This window comes from Macrotis lagotis, chromosome 8 (assembly GCF_037893015.1).
Source record: "Macrotis lagotis isolate mMagLag1 chromosome 8, bilby.v1.9.chrom.fasta, whole genome shotgun sequence".
NCBI classification, from domain to species: Eukaryota; Metazoa; Chordata; class Mammalia; order Peramelemorphia; family Peramelidae; genus Macrotis; species Macrotis lagotis.
Window position 1 is genome coordinate 176,253,054 of NC_133665.1, and position 17,418 is coordinate 176,270,471.

Here is a 17,418-nt window from a genome sequence, read left to right on the forward strand (position 1 = left end):
AGGATGTCTGGTTTGCTATCCAGAGACATCTGATCCATTCTCTCTCACTTTACAGGTGGACTCAAACAATGAACACTTCTCAATCATAGGAGGAAAGGAGGGTATTGTTGCTAGCCCCACATTCCCAATTTCCAACCAATCATATTATTCCCCCATACCTCAGCTTTCTAACCAATCATATTGATTTCATCAATCAGGATGTCAAGTTCTTTTAACCAGCCTTAACTTGTTCCCCATCCACAGTTTCCTGCAAGGTCAGAGAAAACGGACCAGACGTCTCTGGATAGTAAACCAGACATCTCTGGGCAACGAACCAGACGTCCGTGAAAGATAACTTGACAGTACAAAGATGCTAGCTCAGACTCCATGCTGTCTACCTGTACCCCTCAGGAATAGCAGATTTCCTTGAGGCAAGAGTAGAGTAATGAGTGCCAGAACTCAATTTCTAAACTTATCTTATTGCAAATCAAACGAATTTCTGAACTAAAGTTCATTCACAAAGAACCATGACTTAGGCAGTTACAGGATAAAACCAATTAATTGTAAATAAGATCAATTAAAAAATATAGAGACTCAATCTGGTTATTTCACTCAGGCAGACATTTGGGCAAAGAGGTATTATTACCTGAACTAAAATAGTCCTCCAGAGATTGATCCACTCAATGAACATCTCGCATTGGATTGTGGTACAGGGGGCTCTTGTCCTGGTGCTGATTGGACCTGAAGCCCATTGAGGTCCCCTCTGCCACTGGAATCCAATGACTTGGTGACTCAATTGTTTCCTCTGCTGGACAGGAGTGGTCATTGTACAGGACTTCATTACTCTATTACTTCATTACTACCCAGCAGTAAGGGCACCCCAACCTTTGGACCTTCATCCCACTCCATTCATAGTCACAAAATCACAAATTTTTCCTCTGTTTGTCCTAACCTCAAACCTCAATTTTCCTTCTTGCCTAACTCACTTCCCTCTTTCTACCCTCTGGGGCCAAGGTCAAACACATCTGATCCTTCTTCCTTTCTATTACTAAAACACAAACATCCTGTCCCCAGTGTCTTTCCTCCACCATGCAAAACCTCCTCAACTCCTTCAAATGTTCCTGGTGTGGCACAATGTGAAGGTCATCCAACATGCTGGCTGCCTTCCGCTGGGGTACCTAGAACCAAGCAGATATGGTCTGACCAGGGTTGGTGCCCTCTTGACTTCTGAAAAATTTACTAAAAGGGCTCTTCTGGATCCTGCATCATATGACTGGTTTATTTGGAGCTTGTGGTCCACTAAGACTAAGATATTTTTCAAACAGACTTTCATCTTGTCTGCATGAAATCAATTTCTTTAAGCCTGAATAATAAGGTTACTTTTCTCTCTGTTGTGATCCTTGGCCCCAGAAGTGGCAGTTTTTGGAGGTAATAGTTCTTTCCCTAGTAAAAGATTATTTTAGAGAAGCAACCTTGGAGAAGCAACCTTAGAGAAGCAAGCCTCTGACACATTCTAGCTGAGTGACCCTGACCTTGATCTCTTAGTGCCCCTAAGAAGTTCTCCAAGACAATAAATTACAAAATGTTTTGCCATTCTGAATTGGTAGAAGGAGGGTTCCTATACCTATGAAGTCACAAGATTTTTTTAAAAAAGCAAGATTTTAAAAAAATGATAATACCATCAGAGAGGCAAGACAATATGATGGTTAGATCTCCGGACTTCCAGTCAAACCCTATGTCTGGCCTAACAGTTGTGTGATCAGGCAGGTCACTTAAAATCTCTCACCCTCTAACAGTTACTGCCTAAGATTTATCCATAAGCCATAAATCCTGCCTTAACAGGAGTCCTTCTCCTATCTGAGTAAAATAACTGTCACCATGGTTATATTTTCCCTGTTCTTTTCACTATACTCTTAGTTCTACCATAGAAAAAGGCACTGCCCACAATCCCTCTGGGTACATTTTTATAACACGCTTTGGAGCCAGCAACAAGTAGAATTCACATTTCTCTGTCACTCTAAGATTTACAAAGAGCTTTCCATTCAACACCCTAAAAGCACAAGGTTTATTTTTCTACCCATTCTGTAGGAGTGAGCTGAGGCTCAGTGGGAGATGGTGACCCATGCATGGTCTCACAGCTACAAGTGCCAAGGCCTCTGAGGAGGTGGCATCTCCCTTCCTGCTTGGCTTGAGTCATCGAGGAGAGGAGAGGGTGGGGAAGCCAGGAACTTCACCTCTTTCCTGTTCTTTCGTGTATCCACTTCATGAGCAAGTGGAGATATTGCCCTCTGGATGTCATTGGTCCTTTTCAAGAAGGAAGACCTTCGAACGACAACCCCAAAAGTATGACATTCTAATTTGTGGAGTAACGCTCCCAAACCTGCAGTAAATCCTCTTTGGGTCCTCATTTTATTGACAATAAAACTCCCCAGGTTCCCACAGTTTTAGGGGGCAGGAAAAGCCAACATAGCAGGCAAGGCCTCATTTTCATAAGGAGCACTAGGAAATCATGTACCAAGGGGGTAGGATGGGAACCTAATCCAGATGGTTTGCTCCCCACTAATATTCTTTCCTTGTTCCCTCTCCCCTCACCCCATCCTAACACCTGCAGAGGCCTGGGAGTGGACAGCAAGCCAGAGCTACAGAGGGTTCTGGAGCACAGGCGGCGGAATCAGCTGCTTAGGCTGAAGAAAGAGGAAGAAGAGGCCAAGAAACTCAAATCGCCATTTGAACAGGAGCTCCTGAAGAGACAGCAAAGATTGGAAGAGGTAGAAAAGGCCCCCCAAAATTCAGATTAGGTTGAAACCAGAGCCTGCCCTAGCATAGAGCAGAGAATGGGAGAGCAGGTAGAGACAGCAAGGACCAATCTGGGCCTGGGAGGCCAGCCAAGTCCTGCCGCCATGGCCAACTGGGTCATGGACAAGGCTCCTCTGGGTTGAAAACCCCAGAGTTTGTAAAACTTGTAAAATCTGTAAAACCCTAAGGGGTGGAAAAACTAGGTGATGCAGTAGATAGAGCACCCGCCCTGGAATCAGGAGGACATAAGTACAAATCTGGCCTCAGACATTTAATAATGACCTAGCTGTGTGGCCTTGGGCAAGCCACTTAACCCCATTGCCTTGCAAAAACAAAAACCCAAAAAAACCCAAAACAAAACCCTAATGGCTTGGAGGATATGTCCAAGGTCCTTTCTGGGCAGAACTTTCTATCCTCCTAAGAATGCAGTCCATGAAGCTGCAGGTTAAAGGCAAACCTGCAAAGGCCTGGAGGGCCTTTCAGAGAACAAGAACTCAGAAACAACCTTTTAAGTTTTACCAGGGACTATCTCTGCAAGTACTGTTACCCAAATTTTATTGAAGGAGAAACTGAGTCTCAAAGAACCTAAGTGATGTGACAAAGGAAGAGAGAGACAAAGAGACAGAGAGACAGAGAGAGAGAGAGAGAGAGAGAGAGACAGAGAGACAGAGAGAGAGAGAGAGAGAGAGACAGAGAGACAAAGAGAGAGAGAGAGAGAACTGAATTTGAAGCAGGAAGATTTAAATTCAAATCCTGCTTATTCTACTTTCTAACCTTGGACAAGTATTTTAACTTTTTCAGTCTTCTGTTTCCTCTTCTACAAAAAAAGTAGGGTCTGGCCTAGGTCTCTAAGGTTCCTTCTAGATATAACACTAATCCTGTTAAGCCAGAATCCGAGATTAGGGTAGCACTATATGGGCAGCCAGGTGATGTAGTAGATAGAGCCATGGGCTTGAAATCAGGGAGACTCACCTTTCTGAGTTCAAATCCAGCCTCAGACACTTAGTAGCAGTGTAACCCTGGGCAAATCACTTAATCCTGTTTGCCTCAGTTTCCTCATCTGTAAATGAGCTGGAGAAAGATCACAAAGATTCAGACATAACTGAACAACAAATTAGGACAGGACATTGTGTTTTTTGGTTTGGGGGGTTTTTTTTAGGTTTTTGCAAGGCAAATGGGGTTAAGTGGCTTACCCAAGGCCACACAGCTAGGTCATTATTAAGTGTCTGAGGGCGGATTTGAACCCAAGTACTCCTGACTCCAGGGCCGGTGCTTTATCCACTGAGCCACCTGGGCGCCCTGACATTGTGTTTTAATGAAGAGTCAGTCTTTTCTTCACAACCACGCCAGGAGATGGGTAAGATAAACCATATAGGTAGATAAATGAGTTAGTTTGTCAGCTAAAGTGTTTCACAATTCCTATAGCAAGAGATAAACTCTGGGTGTTAATACACCTACTTTGACAGACTCAGTGGTTTGGGGTATGGTGGAAAGAGCATTGGAGTTGCAGTCAGAAGATCAGGTTCAAATTTTTGCTCAGCTCCTTTGTATTTGAATGACCCTGTATGAGTCACTTAACCATGGAGTGGTCTTAGAGGCTCGAGCTGGAAGAAACCTTAGAGTTGAAAGGGCTCTTATCCAAGCCCTTCATTTTATAGGCCTAGAAAGAAGAAGTGACTCGGCCAGAGTTAGACCGACTTACTGTTGTAAGTCTCAGAAGTAGATTAGCACCCAGAGCTCTCTTCTCACTGGATCACACTGTTGCCTAATCTAGAGAAGAGGGATGAATGAGAAGGCCAAAGTGCTGCCATCCAGCTCCAAGTTCATCCATGTGACCTGCCCAGGTGAGGTCCAATCTCGGGTCTCCTGAGTCAAGGTCGAATAACCCAGTGTAGACAAAGAATAGACACTTGGCCAACTGACTAAGAACGAGAAATAGCCTCAGCGTTCCCCCTTGATGTGTTGACTTTTTTCTCTTCAGATGGAAAAAGAAACCAAAAAGGAAGAAGATCAGGCACCTGAGTTTATTAAAGTTAAAGAAAATCTGCGACGTATTGCCACAGTAGCAGGGGAGGAGCAAGTCTAGCAGGTGAGGACAGAGCTACCATTCTCTTGACCTCCCGGAGCCTCGACCCCAGCAGCGTCCACACCCACCTCTCCCTGGCATCTCTGTGTACCACATGGACAGCGACAACCAGACCTTTGGGACTCCTTTCTGACACTAACGCTTGCCCCCAAAATGCCTCATGGTGCCTCTGGGTACAGAACAGGGTCAGTTTAATGGTCAGGGTGCACATAGCGCTTCCTAGTAGGACTCTTCCCATGAGGATGGGCATGGTGCCCCCCACCAGGGCCTCTCTGTCCTGAGGGCACACTAACATCTAGATCTTCTTTCTCAGTAACAACCCCCCAGGTATACTCTGAGCAAAGACCGGCCCACATTGAAAATTCCAGTATATTGAGGGAGAGGAAAGGCCCACATATGTGTTTTTGTCTAAAGCTAAAGCTTGAGACTTGGTGAAGCAGAGTAGTTGACATTATCATCTTGAGAGTCGCAGGTGGTGGCCTCTTTGTGGCCTGCCCTTGCTGATCCACATGGATGACCCCCTGCTTGAATCTGCCCAGGTCCTGGAAGCTAGGATGTCCTGATCAGAGCCTGGCCCATCCAGCCAAAAAAAAGCGACCAAGTGTTTAGAAGTCCAAGTTCCAATTTGCCCCAGATTTGCCAGCCACAGGGTTTGAGATCATCAGCATGGAGATGATCATTTTGGGGGTCAGGATCAGTCATGCCTGCTATGGGGACGGCATCACCCTAGGCTGTCATGACAAGGAATCACTCCCTTCCCTCCCAAGAGCAGATGACCTATCTGGATCCTATGTTCAGATCTGATTTACTAGGCTCCTTCTGACCACCCAGTCCAATTACTTTTCTGCCTCTCCCAACCCTGGATCACCTACACTCCCAAGATTTCTGTGCCATTTTGTGATGACTTGTATTGTTTGAGAAAACTGGAGAATACTTATCCCCCAGTTCCCCTACCCCTATTATTCAAACTGGACCCCCTTTTTATTATTTCAGATAGAATTCTGACAGGAAGGGGAGAGCTTGGTAGAGAGGGTGGCAGAGAGAGCAGTGTAAGTTGGGGCCACACTTTGCTCCTCCCAGTCCCTCACCAGGATCAGTCCAATCTGGTAGTGTAGTCCGAAGCCAATGTCTCTGCTCATGCCAGCTACCCCATGCCCATCCTCAGCAACCCTGGGCTGAGAGCTAAACCCTATCCACAACCTCCCCAATCTAATTGTATATCAGAGGCAGAGCCAAAGGAGGTTGGAGACTACAAAAGAGTTTAAAATAAAACTGGCTAGGGAAGAGACAGCCCGCCTCAAAGTCAGGAAGAGTAGATCACCCTCAGGTGATTAATATGAGGAGTTTTATGAAAAATGCTGGCTCGCATGGTTCAAATCACAGATCTGGGTTAAACCAAATAAAGCAAATCAAAAACAATTAAATGAAGGAATTAATGAATAAATAAATAAAACTATGCTGAAGTAGATCAAATATCTTTAAGTGGTATAAAAATTCCGGTTCCTGGTAGAGCCTTCATGGATAAGGCTGAATGAGTGAAGTTCAGAACCTTAAAATCAAGGTCTTTTCCAAACAAATTCATCTCCCTATAAAAACACAGTCCTTTACACCCATTTGAACTATACCAGCCTGCCCGAAACAAGAGACTTGCACTAACAAGACTTCTTCATGCTCTTGGTATTGATGTATTTGTCAAATAATTCCCAGTAGGTGAAAGCTCTTTGGAGGGAAGGAAAAACAAAACAGGGGATGGGGATGGGCAGGAGGATGGAATAAGGAGGGTGTCTAAAAAAGTGAGCTTGGAACTCTCAGATCCAAGGACCTGGAGAGAGCTCTGGCCAGCAGACTTGTCCATCTGAATTCCTTCAATCACATGTTCAGAGATGTCTTTCCACAGTGAACTAGGATCTTTCCACCAGAAAGAACCCCCAGACTGGACATCAAGAGACTAGGATTCTGGTCTCATGCCTACTACTAAATAGCTGTATATAAGTCACTGGGCCTCAGTTTCCTCTTCTATGAAATTAGTAGGTTAATCTAAACCTTCCGGTTCTAAATTTATTAAAAACAATGGCAGGCAGTTCACCCCACACTGGCCTAATGGTTCTTATGTGCTAGCTCACTAAATTCAAAACATTTTCACTAAAAATCTCAGGTGGTGCCACCTTGAGGTCATGAAGGACCTCAAGTGGTCCAGGAGTCTCATTTTGGACACCAGAAAGTTAGGATCTCCTTCATTTCTCAAATTCTGATCTCAACTAATGATTGGATCATAGAATTTGGGATATGGAAGGAAATGCAGTGACCATCAAGTTCAATTCTTTCCTAAAAAAGTGTCCCCTGCCCATCATACTTGATGAGGAGGACTCCACTATTTCCTCTCTGGGGCAGCTAGAATTGTGGCTAACTGACATCATGTGTCTTCATTTTCAACGTGGCTCCTGGTTCTGGAGATCCTGGAGATCAAATAGAGGAGGTAATCCCTCTTCTACATGACAGCCCTCAAATATCTGAAGGTTACCATCCTGAGTCTCCTGAGCCTTCTCTTCTTCAGGCCCTTTAACCAGTCCTCAGATGGTATGAATTCAGTACGATCCTGGTTGGCCTCTTCTGCACATTCTCCAGTGTATTAACCCATCTAAGTTGTGGCATTGGGAAATCAATACAAACTCCAGAAGCAGCCTGGCCAGGGGGTGCCATAAGATTGGCATCTCCTTACTCCTGGAGTCTTATGCCTCCCAATGCATCCTAAGACAGCTTCAGGTCTCTTTTGACTGGCATCCTGAGCTTGTCTCCTATACTAATTATTTTTAAGAAACAAAAAAAACCTATCTTCCCTCTCTAAAATTATATTCTCTAGACTTTTCTAAAAAAAGCATCAAAGGTAGAAACCTCACTCCACCCTCTACAATTTCAGCTAAAAAAAGACTGGCTGACTCATATTTTTGATGGCCAAGAAAGTCAACAAGAAAGCTATCAGACTGGCTTTACTTTCCTGACTAATCTAGGTACAAATGTTAGTTGAATTGAATTGAACTGAACTGAATCACATCATTCCCTGGTAATGCTGGAAGGGTCTTTGTGAAGCCTAGATCAGGAAAAGCTTGCCCAAAGTCACATTGCTAGTAAGTGATGAAGTTGGGACTTGAACTCACAACTCTTCCCCTCCATGAATGGTGTCCTTTACATGAATCCATTGTGACTTCTTAAAAAATGTTCCTGTCCGATGCACCCATGCTCTCTGGGGAAGTGTAAAATAAGTAGATGTGGCTGTATTATGAATTCTGCCTTCTAAAAGGGCAACTGGATGTGACCCCAGTGAAATGTTGACATTTTCCAGATCCCACCAAAAATGATGCATGGCTCCAGAATAAAGCTATTAAATTCTCCAGTCTCCTAAAGAAGCTCCCTTGAAATGTCTCTTTATTGTTCTGAGTTGAGAAAGACATGGGCCAATTGACCAAGGAAGTGAAGTCAGGCCCAGGATAGTGAGAGAGAACCCCCCTGCAAATGGGCACCAGGAATGTCAGAGGGGCAAGGCAAGGAGGCAACTCATAGAGGTAGGGGAAGGAACCAAAATGGTAGCTGGTAGCTCTCTCTGGCCAATGAATCCGCCCCTGGAATCCACAGATCCTCCGAGACCAAGAAGTGGGCAGGTGGAGGATTTTTCATTTGTCTGAGGCATTGTGACGTGATTAAAAAAAAAAAAGAGCACCTGGCTCAGGTGTTTACTGAAGTTGCTTGGACCAGTCACCTCGGTTTCCTCATCTATAAAATGGGAGGTTGGATTAGATGGGTCCCAAGATGTATTTTAGTTTTAGATTCATGATTTCGTTATTCTAGTTTAAAAAGTTTTAGATTTGAAGATCCTCCTTTCAGAGGATTCTGATGGCCTGGTTACAGACAGTATCCAAAGGAGTTAATGGGGGGGGGGGGGGTCCTAGACCACACTGTGCCTCAGTGTGACCATAGAGCATACAGGGACTTGAAATATAATAGATGGAGCTCAAATTCTGGCCAGAGGAGTCCAAAAATATAAAGGGAGTAAAAAACAAAATAAAAGGGATAGAGGATACAGTGTGAAGGAAGGTGATGTGTACAGGTTAGAAGAAGGATGTGAGAGTGAAAGTGGACACCATGGTGTTGGGGAATAGTGGGGGAAGTAGGGAAGGATTATGGCAGAAATGAGATGTGATGTTACAGGCAGCTATGGGATACACATTAGACACTGGATGAGACCTAGTATTCTGGTTTGGTTCCCAAAGAAGCAAATTTAAAGGGTGTCCCGGAAGTCCTTCAGCAGCACAAAACCAACACACGTGGTACCTCCTTTGAGGAGAAAGGGAATCATTTTTCCAGATCTAGGATGGCATACATTTAGTCTTAGGGAGTTAGCAGAACCAGTCAGCAAGAAGAACATGCTAGAACATGGATATAAGAAGCTACCAGATGGTAACAGGGACAGCAACAACAACAGTAATAGCCAGAGTCCAGGAAACATTCATCTGGTCCAACCTCATTTGTATGAGGAGGAAATTGAGTAGGGGGCTTGCAAAAGGCCACACAGTGACTTGGTAGCAGAGTCAGGACTAAGATCCAACTTCTGGATGCTCAGACCAAGCCCACTCTACCTTGCAGTCAGAGATCATGTCAATAATGTTAGATTACCCAGGTGCCCCTTGCGCATGTGCCTGGTGCCCCCCCAAAGCTGGCAGGTGGTAGGGTTGTGAGCAGCAAATAACCCCCAATACTGAATAGGGGTATGCATTATCTACCTCTACTGTATAGGTGTGGCCACATGGGGCAGACTATCTACACATCACTTATTAACAGAAGCCATCAGATGTGAGCCAGGTGGGTCCTAAAACACCTAAGTAAGGGTAGTTCAATTCAACAATTTATTAATTACCTACTCTTCAGAGGGGATACAACATAGACCCAGATGAACAGATAACAAAACAAATAAACAAAACAGATAAAACAGATAACAAAAACAAAGGAGCTGTTCACTGGCAGGACGCAAGAGCAGAACCACAGCGAGCTGACCTTTAGAGCATTAATCCTGGGTCATCCTGGCTTGAGCCTGTCCTGAGCTGAAGTAAGTGCTCACCTTTCCCAGCCTTTCATTGTTGAGCAGACAAAGAGGGGTTTGGGGTCTAGCTGCTCATTGATGCTCCAATTGCTTGGCCTAAATAAAGACTCTGGTATATGCCAAATGGCCTCCTACTGCCTTCCTTAGAAAACAAAAAACTACAGTAGCCTCAATATAAGTTAAGAAGAAGATATTTGCTGCATTTTTCAAGTCTTTCTACATAAGCAGAAAATATATCCAGTTTATCTACACACTTTGTTAAGATATTTCATCATTTCATGGAAAGTCCTTCCCCAAATACAGATGGATACCTCTCTGTACCTACTCAACCCCTCCATTTCTTTTTTTTTTTGCAAGGCAATGAGGTTAAGTGGCTTGCCCAAGGCTACACAGCTAGGTAATTATTAAGTGTCTGAGGCCAGATTTGAACCCAGATCCTCCTGACTCCAAGGCGGGTGCTCTATTCACTGTGCCACCTAGCCACCCCCTCCATTTCTTTTTCCTATCCTTCCATTAAACCTCCCATAGAGGATTCATACAATGTGTTGAATATGGCCTTCCCCTTATTCTTTTAACATCTGGGGGTTGGGAACAGCTTCAGGCTTTCCCTCCTTGGACACTCATTCTAACAACTCAACTTCTCTTACTCCTAGTCACCTACAGAGTTGGGCAGGACCTCAGGAGCCACTGAGTCTCCCCCCAAGACTTGACCCAGAACCCCCTTACCAATCTCCTCCACCAGAGCCTCTGCCTAGAGACCTCCATAGGGGGAAACGAGGTGACCCATTCCACAGAGAAATAGCTCTCCTTGTTAGGAACTTATTTCTTTGCCTCCAGCCTTTCTCTTTCGGCCCCTTGTTCTGTCTTCTGAGGTCAAGAAGAACAAGTCTAGAGACGGAGATAGAGTGGAAAGAGCAAGAATCAAAGGAGGCCCAAACTTCTGCCACTTAGAACCTTGTGTGACCCTGGATAAGTCATTGCCCTTGCCTGGCCTCATTTTCCTGCTGTGTAAAGTGAAGGTGGTGGAGTCCATGGCCTCAGCTCTAGACCTGTGATCCCATACTAGGCTTCTCCCTCTTCCCTTTCACAGTTCTTCAGGTACTGAAGCAGCCATTGATCCCCAGGTCCCTCAAAGGACCCTATTGACAAGATTTCTCTCTGTATCATGATTCGATAGACTCTGAAATGCTCACCAGGCAGCACTGAGCGACAAATACATCGGACCAAAGGATCAACAAATACATAGAAGACCTAGGTCTACTGGAGCCTAACAGTTATTTTGTAAATAGGATTGCCCTGTCTTCTTACTCTTCTGTCTCCTATTTATTAGAGGCCCCTAGGTCACACAGGGGACTGAGGTTAGGGAGGTGAGTTCAAATCTTCCCTCAGATACTTAATGTGATGCTGGGCAAGTCATTTAACCTTTGTCTGCTTCGGTTTCCTCATCTGTAAAATAAGGATAATAACGACACTTCCCTCCCAGAGTGGTTAAGATAAAATGAGAGAATACTGATAAACCTTAAAGCAAAATTAGTTCCTTCTAAAACAATTCCACCCTTCCTCCAAGGCTGCTATTCAGTCCTTTCTGACTCTTTGTGACCTCATTTGGGGTTTTCTGGGTAGAGATACTGGAATGGTTTGCCATTTCCTCCTCCAGCTCATCTTAGAGATGAGCAAACTGAAGCAAAGTGATTTGATTAAGTAGTATGTGTCTGAAGTCTGATTTGAACACAGGATAATGAGTCTTCCTGACTGCAAGCCCAGTACACTGCACTCTGGCGCCACCATATCAAGTGAATAATTTAGTAACTAAGTAATTTAGAGTTCCTTGAGGCATCTTATCTAGGACTATAAAGCTAGGAAGCATCGGAGGCAAGACTTGTATCCCAGATCCTTCTGGTTTCAAGGATAGCCCCCTATCTACTCCACCACCTTGTGCAAAAAATAAAATAGCCTTTGGTTATTTGGAGGGAAATACATTTTTTTCAAGATCTTTTTTATTTCATTTAAATTCAGGAGATCTTTATCATTTGGGGGGTCCTGGATCCCTTCAGCAGTTTTCTCTGGTGATACCTTTGGACCCTTTTCAGAATCCTATTTTTAATTAATTAAAGGAAATGAAAAATGTCCATTAGAGATGAATGAAAATAACCTAAGTTCACAGATCTGAAATATACCTACAAACTCCACTGGGAGCCCCAAGTTAAGAATCCCTGATGGATTTGGTGGCAACTTTTCTCACATTCTTTTTCTCTTATTCTTTCAATTTACATTCACTATAATCTTTGTGTTTTCTGAATCTGCTCTTTATTTTCAGACTTTACAAGTCCTTATGACTTTCTAAAAGTAAAATAAAACCACTCAATGGCTCATTTTTAAATTTTAACATTGAAACTTTCTTTTTTTTAAATGTCAAAGCCTGATTTATTCATTGGAAATAAAAGAACAAAACTATAAATCTGGTTTCCCTTGGGGGTGGGGCAGAAAGAAATGGGAACTGTAATTTTATTTTATTTTTTTAAATTTATTTTTATTAAAGATATTATTTGAGTTTTACAATTTTCCCCCAATCTTGCTTCCCTCCCCCCACCCCCCCACAGAAAGCAATCTGTCAGTCTTTACTTTGTTTCCATGTTGTACATTGATCCAAATTGGGTGTGATGAGAGAGAAATCATATCCTTAAAGAGAAGAGAAGTCTAAGAGGTAACAAGATCAGACAATAAGATATCTTTTTTTTTCTAAATTAAAGGGAATAGTCCTTGCACTTTGTTCAAACTCCACAGCTCCTTATCTGGATACAGCTGGGCACTTTCCTTTGCAGACAGCCTAAAATTGTTCCCAATTGTTGCACTGATGGAATGAGCAAGTCCATCAAGGTTGACCATCACCCCCATGTTGCTGTTAGGGTGTACAGTGTTTTTCTGGTTCTGCTCATCTCACTCAGCATCAGTTCATGCAAATCCCTCCAGGCTTCCCTGAAATCCCATCCATCCTGGTTTCTAATAGAACTATAGTGTTCCATGACATACATAGACCACAGTTTGCTAAGCCATTTCCCAACTGAAGGACATTTACTTGATTTCCAATTCCTTGCCACCACAAACAGGGCTGCTATAAATATTTTTATACAAGTAATGTTTTTACCCTTTTTCTTCATCTCTTCAGAGTATAGACCCAGTAGTGGTATTGCTGGGTCAAAGGTATGCACATTTTTGTTGCCATTTGGGCACAGGGTAACTGTAATTTTAAAAAAATCTTTGAAACTTTTTAAAATGGGATTTTCTATGAGTGTGTGTGTGTGTGTGTGTGTGTGTGTGTTTTATTTTGTTTTTTCTTTTTTCAGAGACAACACAATCTAAGAGGAAAAGCCCTTCAGAGAGCCCAGGAGATTTTTAACCTGCCCCCCTTAGATCTGGAACATGGTCAAAATTGTCCAGTCTCTGTAGCAGGCTGGTCTGTTGCCTAGAGATTGGTTTGCATGCCATGATTTTGAGGGTTCCCCAAAGACCCCTGACTACCCAAACAGATCTCCTTCACTAGCTGCCTTCTGGAGACTCTGGATGCAGTCACCACTAGATGGTGTATGATCTATGGCCTAGGTCAGATTCTGGATTATTTGATTGATAAGTACATCAAGGAGACACATGGGAAGAGTTTTTCAAAGTCCAAGATTGAAAAAGGCCATTATTGAGAAATCTGGTGACAAGGGATTGGACATCAGGAGAGTTTTCCTAGAAGAAGGGGCATTTGAGTTGGATTTTAAAGAAAGTATAAGAATTCAATAAGGAAGAAAGGTGGGGGGTGTGGGCAAGAGACTAGCTTCAACAAAGGTCCAGAAGGTGAGAAGGTGCAGGAAGTCTACAGGGAAGTCAAGTGGTCTTGTTTAGTTGAAAGGAAATAATATAAAATGAAGGTAGAAAGGTAGCAAGGTGCCAGTGGAGGGAAGTCCTTTGATGACTGGCCAAGGGGTTGAAACTTTCATGCAGCAACCACTAGGACCTCAGGACCATAGATTTAGCAAGAGACCCTAGAGGTCATCTACTGCCTTATTTAACAGATACAATTTTTAGATGAAGAAACTGAGGCTCAATTTCCTGATTAGTGATCATGTGTCCCGCTGTATCTGGCAACCCTGATCATCTTGCCACTCATCCTCAATTCCCAATTCCGAAACCATAATCATATCAGTTCTGCTATTGAGTTTAGAAGGAATGTGTCAGCCTACTCTCCTATGATCCCACCTATCATCCCAAACTATCCAAACATCCTTAAATGAGTGCTCCTATTAAGAATGCAAGGTCCTTGAGAAACACTTTATTTGCTTTTCTAAGCAGTTTCTGTATTTGCAACTAGCTAGACAGAGCACCAGCCCAGAAGTCAGGAGGAACTGAGTTCAAATGAGGCTTCAGACACTAGCTGAGTGACCATGGGCAAATCACTTAACCTTGATTGCCTCACATTCAGGGCCATCACCACTTATCCTGATCCATATCTGGTCACTGGATTCAGATGGCTCCAGAGGAGAAAGTGACGGCGTATGACTTAGCAAAAAACCCCCCACTGAAATCCAATTCACATGCATGACTTGGTATCACCTCCCTGATATCATGGTCTCGTTCAAGAATAAAGGACAAACATTATTAAGTTTTTAATAAATGCTTTTATTCAATCATTTTCCAAGGACATACAAATGGTAGTAAGCTGCAAAGTCAGAATTTGAACTCAGGTCTTGTGCTGAAAAACTGAGTACTCTTTTCATGGGTTGCATACTGCAACTCAACTCATTATATTCGATGGGACTCAGCTGGTGGCAATAAGTCTGGTTTCATTTGTACTGGGAGGTCTTTGGCTAACTTTTTTTTTTAGGTTTTTGCAAGGCAAATGGGGTTAAGTGGCTTGCCCAAGGCCACACAGCTAGGTCATTATTAAGTGTCTGAGACCGGATTTGAACCCAGGTACTCCTGACTCCAAGGCCAGTGCTTTATCCACTATGCCACCTAGCCACCCCTTTTGGCTAACTTTTTGAAATACCATGAAGAAAAGGAGAAAGAGCTTCCCTTGTCACCCTAAAGTATAAATCTGATTATATCACTTCCTTCCTCAAGAATTTTCAGTGGCTCTCTATTGCCTTCAGGAAAGTAGGATCAAAAGAATATGCATGACCAGAACACTGGAAATGAAAAGAACATTAAAAAGGAAGATAAAATCTAAACATTCAAAACTACAAAATAATATCAGAGAACAGATTATAAAATATATCCCTCCTCTTGAAGGGAACTACAAATACAAAAAGATGCCTAAAATGTCTCATGGAGTCAATGCTGCAACTACTTCCCCTAAGTTTTGGCTCCTAAGAAGGGGTCAGGGTTGGCAGGGTAAAGGATATGTCCAAAAATTGATGATGACATGAAAACAAAAGAAATTAGCACCATAATATCCCACCTCCATACCTTTCACTAGTTGTGTCCTATGTCTACAGTGCCTTCACTCCTCAGTTTCACCTCTTAGCATCCCCTTCTCCAGTCTACTTCATATCCTGTACCCCCTTTTACAGCAAGTTATTCCTGATACCTCCAGTGACTCATCCTCATGAATAGACTTTTCTATTTAATTGCTGTAGCCATCTAGTAAAATATAAGTTCCCTAAGGACAGGAAGCTTTTTGTTTTTGTCTTATTCTCCTTGTGTCTACCACAGTGACTTCCATATCCTAATTAGTTTACATCCCCATGACTTGAAGGTGAAAACCATTCTAGCATATCCTCCATGATCCCTCCCCCAACTGCCTCACCTCACCCTCAACTTCTCATTCTTTCCTCTTCTGGCAGAATGGAATAGGGGGTTACAGGTGACCAAATTATTAATATGACATTCAATATCCTGTGGTATAATGGAAAATGTTCTGGATTTAGAGGCAGGAGCAACCTTGGTTTGAAGCCCCTCTCAAAATCTATGGCTCCTAGATTCAAAGATCAACATTTCTCTCATCCATTCCCTTCTCTCTAGCTGTCCTTTCTCAGACTTTTATCTCCCACCTACACTACTGCGATGACCTAATTGATTTCCCTGCCTGGCTCTTTTCCACTTGTTAATCCATTCTCCAAACAATCTCTAAACTGATATTCCTAAACCGTAAATCTGACCACCGTACTCTCCAACTCAAAGAGCTTCAGTGGCTCCCTGTGGCCTTTAAGTGAAAATACAGACTCCTATTTATATAAACAAGAGTTACCTGAAAGTAGTGTCATAACTGCAAAGGGTTAATTTTTAATGGTGCCATTTTTATTATAAGTAACAATGATATCATAAATGAGGTCTTAACTTGTGCCTGGATTGGATTTAGATGAGGCAGAACTGAGCAAAGCTGCCAGACTCACTCACTCTTTCTGAATCATTTAGTGGCAGGTCAAAAGTCAAGAAGACTAATGTGGATTTGATAAGCAAGGGATGACCTTAATGTCTTTGCTGCCTGTCCAAGCTCTAAGGGTTCCCTAGCACTTGCTTTGGCTACCTTCATGGCCATTGGAACAAATTGTTCTCACTGAGAGAAGAGCGGATTATGTTTTTAAAAAAGAATATATCCCTTATCTTGTATTTTGCCTGTGAGTCAAAGGAAACAGTTCTTAATTGTTTATCTTTCCTTATTTGAACAGGTAGGTCAGGGTGACATTTCCTATCTGATTAGTCCACCATGAGCAAAGAGTAGAGGACTACAGAGTCACTATTCTATCAAAATACCTCTGTATTCACTGAAAATGAGGCTGGAGTTAGTTGAACAGTCAATGAATAAGTTCTTAAGAACACAAAGTGGGGGGTCAATCTCAAATTGGGTTTGGGGCATGTTTAAGCTTGGGGGTTGAGGAGGGGAGGGAAGAGAAAGGAAGGGTGAAAGAGTACCAGTCAAGGGGCAAAGTAGCCAGATTGGATCTGAATTTAGGAATTCTTTTGCCAGCATATTGTTTTTGCATCTCTGCATTCAATTTCCCTTGTTGTTAAGTCCTGGAAAATAATCCTGTCAAACTCTGGAGTGCATAAATATGAGATAGAGACAGTACCAGACCTGTGATCACATTGGTATAGGAAACCCAGGTAAGGAAAGTCCTTCCACCACTGCAGGTTGGTATCTTCTCTGTAACTTAAGAGTCTTACAGACTTACTGTCTACAAAGCATGCCCAAGCACATGGGCAGTCTATGTCAGAGGTAGGACTTTAACTGAGTCTTTCTGGCTTCAAAGTTATATAATAATGACATCACAAGTGAGGTCTTGACTTGAGCCTAAATTGGATTTTAAATGAGGCAGAACTGAGCAAAACTGTCAGACTCTCTCTTTCTGAATCATCTAGGGGCAGCACAAAAGTCAAGAGGACTGATGTGGATCTGATAAGCAAAGGATGATCTTAATGTCTTTGATGTCTGACCATGCTGGGCATCATGGAGAGAGAAAAGAATAGGACTCGGGCAATA

The 17,418-nt window shown here is 43.0% G+C and overlaps 1 protein-coding gene across 2 annotated transcripts in view; it reads left to right on the plus strand.

Moving 5' to 3' along the window:
• The window catches only part of FAM107A (family with sequence similarity 107 member A), a 133,504-nt gene extending 126,861 nt beyond the window's left edge, over window positions 1-6,643 (plus strand). For both annotated transcript variants that reach the window (XM_074198867.1, XM_074198868.1), the window contains 2 exons: window positions 2,591-2,747; window positions 4,757-6,643. In XM_074198867.1, coding sequence (XP_074054968.1) covers window positions 2,591-2,747; window positions 4,757-4,861 — 262 coding nt within the window. In that variant the 3' untranslated portion in view covers window positions 4,862-6,643. The remainder of the gene's footprint in view (window positions 1-2,590; window positions 2,748-4,756) is intronic.
• The last annotated feature ends 10,775 nt before the right edge of the window (window positions 6,644-17,418 follow it).